General features: G+C 36.5%; 1 protein-coding gene across 3 annotated transcripts; it reads right to left on the reverse strand.

The window, feature by feature from the left end:
• Positions 1 to 3,734: 3,734 nt before the first annotated feature.
• LOC110683669 lies at positions 3,735 to 7,766 on the reverse strand. Of its 3 annotated transcripts, XM_021860066.1 has the most exons (4): positions 7,447 to 7,759; positions 5,317 to 5,613; positions 5,025 to 5,141; positions 3,805 to 4,403 (listed from the first exon to the last, which is right to left on the reverse strand). In XM_021860066.1, exons 2-4 carry the CDS (start codon positions 5,509 to 5,511, stop codon positions 3,942 to 3,944), a joined length of 774 nt encoding a protein of 257 aa, XP_021715758.1. In that variant the 5' UTR covers positions 5,512 to 5,613; positions 7,447 to 7,759; the 3' UTR covers positions 3,805 to 3,941. The 3 variants fall into 3 exon arrangements, with proteins under 3 accessions (XP_021715759.1, XP_021715760.1, XP_021715758.1); XM_021860067.1 differs by lacking the exon at positions 5,025 to 5,141 and having other exon boundaries at positions 3,735 to 4,403; positions 7,447 to 7,766; XM_021860068.1 differs by lacking the exon at positions 7,447 to 7,759 and having other exon boundaries at positions 3,735 to 4,403.

Here is a 7,766-nt window from a genome sequence, read left to right on the forward strand (position 1 = left end):
ACATACTCGCTTGCCTTTTATCATTCTAATAGCACTACTCATTCTGCTTTTGAAATTATTTATGCTGATTTGTGGACTTCTCCTATTCACAGTGACAAACATCACAAATACTATCTTGTGCTTTTAGATAATTTTACTCACTATGTATGGACTATTCCTCTTGCTTTTAAATCCCAAGAGTTACAAACCTTTCTTAATTTAGACAATATGTTCTCACTCAATTTGAACGCCCTATTAAATCCTTTCAAAGCAACCATGGTCGCGAATTTGATAATGATCGGCACACATTATTTTGTGTCAAAAATGGATTGGTTTTTCGCTTTTTATGCCCTCACACATCCTCACAAAATGGAAAAGCCAAAAGAATGATCCGTACGATTAACACGTTAAGCGTACTCTTCTATTCCATGCTTCTCTACCACCTTTTATGTGGCACTTTGCTCTTTAAACCGCAACATATTTACTAAATATTTTGCCAAAAAAAACTCTCAATCAAATCACTTCGACTCAGGCTCTTTTTGGGGTAGTTCCATCCTATGATCACCTTCGGGTTTTTGGGTATCTTTTCTTTCCGAAATTGTCTTCTATTATGTCTCACAAATTAGCACCTCGTTCCACACCTTGCGTGTTTGTGGGCTACCCTTCCGACCATAGAGGATATCGGTGCTTGGATCTCAACACCAACAAAATAATCATATCTCGTCATGTTACATTTGATGAGAAAACTCTTCCATATCACAACATTTCTTTGTTTCTCCAATCGATTATGATTTTTTGCCTTTCGATGATCCATCACCATATTTTTTAAATCATCCCTCATTGCGTTCGATGCATCACTCTCCCGAAAAACCACCCCAAAACCCCGGACATCCTAGTCCACAGGCAGGCCGCGACATTCTGCCTCACATTGCAGCCAACCTGTGGATTGGACTGCCAGGCCCAGCTGCTCAGCACTCCCCAACGCACGCTGGATACCCAGCTGGCTAGGCAGAGCATCCAGGGAGCCAGACGCAGCAGTCAGCTCGCCCTGGCAGTGTTGATGTCTCGCACAGCCCCCCTCTGAGCTAGCATGTGCAGCTAGGCAGCCTTGCCATGCACTCTGCTGGCTCGGACAGTCATGCTGCCCCACATAGCCCAGCCACACATAGTGCTGGCTCGAGCTCCCCTGCCTACACACCTCCACCTCTCCGAGGTCATCCCCCCATCACCCCAACTCGTGTACCTCCTTCTCCACAAATGTAAACTCGTTCCAAACACGACATTTTCAAACCGAACCCAAAATTCGGCCTTGCCATTACCACCCTGAGTCATCCGATAACCCAGTCCTGATGCGTGCCATTTATGACACTCTTAGGCTAGGTTTTCTTCTTATATTTATGATCGCTTTTAGTCTTTTATGTCGTGTTTTTATGGAATAATGCTTGATTTGCGTGTCTGTGTGTTAGTTTAGAGAAATGCATGCTTTTAATGGTTTTCTTATTATTTTATTCATTTCTCGGCTATTTCTCTCGCTTCTTCGTTTCTTTGACTTGTTTTGTAGGTGTGTCGAGTTTCCCAGGATTTAATTATCAAGGAGGAATCTCGAGCGCATTCAAGGAGGTTGATGGAGCTAAGTTCGGGAATCCAAACATGCAATTCAAGCTAGCTCCGCAAGCACAAGGACCTTGGAAGCAATGCTTTGGCTTGGAATGTTCAAGTGCTTGGAATATAAAGGATCTGCCCTTCTCAAGAGCATCGCTTCAAGTGCACTAATGATAGGGATGCTCGGGAGGGCGGAGATTGATCGAGCAAGCGAAGGAAGCAAGGCCACAAGCACCAAGCAGGGATGCGCATAAGGCATAGTGGTGCGTGTGTGCAGGCCTAGCTGTGCGCGCGCGCGGCATAGTGGTGCGTGCGCGCAGACCCAGCTGTGCGCACGCGCGGCCTAGGTGGTGCATGCGGACAGATCTTCTATGGCCTGTTGTGCGTGCGCACAGAGAGGTGGTGCGTGCGCACGGTCTGCCCTCTTTCCCTTCGCTCGTTTTATTTTAAATTAGCCTTGTCGTTTCTATTTTAGAGGACGATTTTTAGATTAGTTTTGGAGACTTTTTCTCTCATATCTTAGGTTAGGTTGAGAGCTTTTCTCTCTAGTTTTTAAGGATAGTTTAAAAGTAGTTTTAGAGAGAGAAAGTGAGGGATTTCAATGGTAATTTAAGAGATTGAAGACCCAATGGTGACAATTGTATTGAAGATCTTCTTAATCTGAGCATTTCTCACTCTATCTCATCTTTATTGCTTTGTTCAATTTCATGTTTGTTTGGTTTAATTTTGATGTTTGATTCTTCATAGTGTAATTGTTCTTGATATTTTGTTGATTCTTGATTTCTTGTTGATAGATGATGATTCTTGAGTAGTCGTTTGGCTAGGAATTGGGTCAAACTTGTATGATTGATTGATTGTGATTTATTTGGGAATTGTGTTGATTGATTGTTGAGATTAAAGTGATCAATGAAGATTTGCATGTGTGTAATTCGATTAGGCCTTGAGAATTATGCTAGATTGCATTGTAATTGCTAATGACATGACCAATTGATTTAGGAATTGCAATTATTGATTGGTTTCTTAGTTTGTTATTCATAGTGAACCCTAGCTTCACAATTAGGAAATAACTCTTTGATACAATTGATTGCTTTTATCATTAGTCTTCACAACCTTTGATTGGCATGATCTTCTCAAGTTGTTGCAATTGTCATGATTACTTGTTGATCCCTGTTCCTAGTGTTATTTTTCCTCGGTTTACTTGTTTTGTTAGTTGTTAGTATTCTCTCTTTATCTTTGGCTTCGACCTAACTTAGGCACCTAAATCGAAAGCATTTGAACATTAGCGTTCCTTTGGGTTCGACCCTTGACTTGCCTCTATACTCGTATTTAGGTTCGTTAAGTGTTTATAATTTAGTTTGACCGAGGGAAGATTAGATAACGACCTAGCTTTCCCCTCGTCAGATCCTCGCTTCCCAAAAATCACAAACAAGCCCTTTCGACCCAAATTGGAATGCCGCGATGCGTGATGAATATAGTGCTTTAATTAAAACGGGGATGTGGGAATTGGTTCTGAGGCCTACAGGGGTGAATATTGTTAACACTACAAGAAAAAGGGTAATTAGCGACGGCCAATGTAGTCGCAAATCCGTCGCAAAAATGGATTTGCGACTACTTTGGTTCGTTGCCAAAGACCTCGTCGCAAATCCATTTTTGCGACTAATTTTTGGACAGTCGCAAATTTAGCGACGGATTTGCAACGCCTTTGCAACTACCATTTAGCGACTAACTTTCAAATTTTAGCAACTAAATTATTGTCCGTCGTAAAATATTTGCGACGGATTAGCAACTACTTAGACCAATGTTTTAGGACTACTTTTGCGACGGATTAGTGACTACAAGACCAAACTTTTGCGACTACGAGACTAAACTTTTGCGACTACAGAGACTAGTTTAATTGCAACGGATTTGCGACTATTGAGACTAATGTTTTTTGCGACGGATTAGCAACTACATACGAGACCAAATTTTTGCGACTACAAAACTAATTATTTGTGACAGATTAGCGACTACTGAGACTAATGATTTTGCAACTAACCAATTAGTCTCTAAACCAAATTTGCAGTCGCTAAATATTTGCGACTAACTATCAATATTTGAGACCATAATTAAGCGACAACCAATATTAATCACAAAGCAAAAAAGGTACCCACACATAAATTCAAATAACCAAAATGTTAATTTTATTCAAATATCCAAAATATCAATCAATTTTGTATCAATGTATTAAAAAACAATATTTAACTTATAAGACCAATTGTTCCAAAAGTCACCTCCCATATAAAAAAAAACCTACTTCAAACAAGAATTAATGACAATGTAAAAGATCAGTGTTCATAAAATTACCACCAAGAAAATAAAAATCACTTAGTTGTATCACGAGAGCGGGTGACTGCAGGCGTAGGAGGCTTATAAGGACGGTAAACTTGTTTTACAAGTGATGCCATTTCCTGTAATGTTTTTTGCATAGCTAATTTTTCCTTCTTCCATGTAGCTTTTTCGATCTCATGATTTTCGACGAATTCCTTAGCACATTTTAAGCTCTCTGCCGCTATTTTTTGGCTTTCTTCTACCTTGTTATGGTTTTCTTCCGCCATCTTCTTTAGTTCTTCAACTTGAGAACTTAATTGAGAAATCATGGAAGGAGTGGAAGATGATGCAGTAGATTGAGAAGTAGGATTACTCTTGTAATACATTTGTGAAGCACTCCCTAAACCGTAGACTTTTCCTTTCTTTTGCCCACCTACAACCTCCAAGTAGACTTTGTCGGGGTTTATCTCAATTCCTTTGTTCTTATATTCCTCAAGTTTTTCCATATATTCTCCCTGCATTAAGATATGTATTAGTAACTATGATCTCAAATGTTAAAACTTTAATAAACTAAATACATTTTTAAAAAAAAAACAACTATAATTAAAATACAAGAAATGACTCGGGACATCGTCTGGGATAAAAACTTGTTTGGACTTCTAAAACACAATTTAATTTAATTGCTTTAGAGCAGCTAATAGAGTATTACCCATCAATGATGCACGAACATGAATACAAGTACAGTCATAGTTACCTCTTAATAGATGTTCCAGACTACAAAGGTACAACTATTGGGAACAGTGGATCATGGGTATTTTTATTATAGTTGTTTTTTTTTTAAATAAAAAAGGTAACACTTATAGCAAAATAATTTATGTAAGCAGTTATTAGTAAAAATTTCGGCAGAGTCTCCTTTGTAAATTGAAGAATCCCCTCCTATAGGGTATGGCTTCAAAATAAACCTGTCTCAATTCACATTGTGCCATACCACATTAATCATATGATTAATGCCGGCAAATCATTCTCATCCTCCAACTCAATCACACAAACAAATAAACAATCTATAATATCTCCAAACATTAACTACCACATATTTTTTTTTGTAATCTTAGCAAAATATAGAAGTATACTCATACCATGACTTTTTGAGACTTGTCACCCGTCAATTCAACTTCATCATTGCCCACACAAACAGAATGAGTGCTCTCATATACTTCAGCAGCAGTTGGTAAAATTCCATCCTTTTTCTTTGCCTTGTATTAGAAGAAGTTGTTAGCACTAAAAAAAATACAACAAAAAATAGGGGACATAGACTACAGAGCAATTGTAATAAAGACTAGTTATTATCATCTCTTAGTGGCTAAAAATTTTCTACTTGCTTCAATCTTATATAAAATCACAAGTTAGCTGCTAAAATCATACACTTACCATTTTTTTAACCACTTGAGGAGTAGATACGCTACCTTGGCGATGGCCAGGGTCAAACTTCTCTAATGTTTGGCCAGATAACCGATTATCTCTTGCTTGGTTAGAACGTTTCAGAAAATCAGGATGCTTACGCTTATTTATGAATTCAGCTCGAACAGTGTCAGTCATGAAACTAACTTCCTTATGGAGAGGCATTTTGTAAACTTGGTTCAATGTGCCCCTAAGTCGGTCCCCAGCTTTTTTGTCAAATTCTCTCCTAGCCTTAGCATCGAACTCAGTTCTCCAAGTATATGTACGCTGCACATAATTAACATGTAAAGCTTATAATTTTAACTCAAAATAGCATATTATACATATATAATTTTATTTCTAATTTATAAACAAGATTTTGATGGGAGAGTTTAAGCTTATGGAGAGTTTAAGATTTTGATACAAAAACAGTCTATAACAAAAGAAGACACTTCTACATTTATAAACAAGCAGCAAAGAGCCAGCATACAACTTCCTGTATCCAGTAAGCTACAACATCTTTATATAGACTCATGCATGCCAGACATGCTCATTAGTAACAACGTAGATGTAGTTAGGCACCTGAATTATTTCTGTTCCCTTGGAAAGGAAACTGGAAAAGAACTGTAAAATACTGATTAGAAAACCACTTGATGGGAAACAAATATAGTGCCCATCATACCATAACAATACAAACTAAAACGGGAAGATAAACTTTTGAAATTGATCAAACTTATTACTAAGTTGTGAGGGCTAAGGAGCTTGCAAAAGCATTGTTCTTAGGATTTCTATCTAACTTCTAAGAGAATCTTGTTCAACAGCATAAGCAACCTCATTATACATCAGTGTATGATATCCACGATTTGCATATGCTTATAGTGAAACAAGAAGAACAAAACTATGATAGGTACATTGATACCATTGTCCATAATTCCATAAGTACGCTCGACAGCTCTACTCCAAGAAATTCTTATATATGTAATTTAGTACACAACTATAGGCTATAGATAGATAGCCGATCTACACATATGTAATATAGTCTTCTTATATATGCTCATAAATTATCACACTTGCTATAGAGAGAGAGAGATCCTATAGGGAGAGACATATGTAATATTGTTGACATTCTAGCTAACTCACTCTTGGGGGGGGGGGGGGGGTGAGTGAGAGAGATGCTATTGAAATATCAGTCTCTTTAATTAAATGACCCAAGAATCAGATTTTACTACCCAAGAATCATTAATCACAAATCAAAACCACTGACTACTACAATTTTTTTGGCATGTTCAGAATTTGATATGTTTGGCTACTTGACATCTCCCTGGGTGCCTCATAATAAAAGATAATGTTTATCAGAGATAATCAAAGTAAGTGAGAATCAAATTAAAGGTAAATAAAGCTTTAATAATTAGGAGTTATAAGCAGTATAAAGTAGGTAAAACCAACACACCTCTAGTGTTCAAATCCCCACATAGCATATTAATCGAAAATATGAATTAGAAAGTTAAAACTTCACAATTAATCATATTGTTCACCAAACATGATATGAGTAGCAATGCTAGAATATAATTATCATATCACTTTAATCAAAGTATTCAATTTGACTACTCACCACAAATTTCAAGCCCCCTTAACCCATAAAAATAATTGAGAAATATTTGCTTGCAATTCGCATATAAGTATCAGGTAAGTAATAAATAAATAAATAAATAAAAACAATTCTTGCTACCGCCATATTTGCAATTCCCGTATAAGTATCAGATAAAAAACAATTAAAACCAATTTGCAATTCGCATATAAGTATCAGATAAAAAAACAATTCTTGCTACTGCCATATTCTGTAAAAAAAAAAAATTTGCATATAACATACTTCAATTTGCAACTTTTAAGAACAATTTATGCTTCGTATTATAATCAGATAAAAAAAAATCGCAAATCAATCAACTCGCAATTCAATCAATAACCAGATTAAAACCAATTCGCAATTAGCAATGGATATCAGATTAAAATCAAAATATGGAAAAAGAAAAACACAATGATAACCCTAAAATTCGCAATTGGCAAATTACAATAAGAGAAAGACGGAATGGACTATATGAAGGAGAAGAATGAGTTACTCACCTGGGAGGAGATGTGGTGGCGCAAAGGCGGCTGTTGACGACGACGACAAAAGGTTCGTTGTTCTGAAATTCAGAATGGAAGCGGGTTTTTTTTTTTTTTTTTTTTTTTTTTTTTTTTTTTCCGGAAAAAAGAGTCTTGTATGATTATGAATAAAGGAATAAGAATAAGTAGTGATGGGAGTTTTTGTTTTTTTTGGTGGCAACAACTTATTATATTAAGGGTTTTTTTATTTCTTTATTAATAAATTTTAAAAACAATGGTAGCGAGTTGCAATAGTAGTTGCAAATTTTTTAAAAAAAAATGGTTTCAAAATTATTAAC

Source organism: Chenopodium quinoa, unplaced genomic scaffold (genome assembly GCF_001683475.1).
Source record: "Chenopodium quinoa cultivar QQ74 unplaced genomic scaffold, ASM168347v1, whole genome shotgun sequence".
Classification (NCBI taxonomy): domain Eukaryota; kingdom Viridiplantae; phylum Streptophyta; class Magnoliopsida; order Caryophyllales; family Amaranthaceae; genus Chenopodium; species Chenopodium quinoa.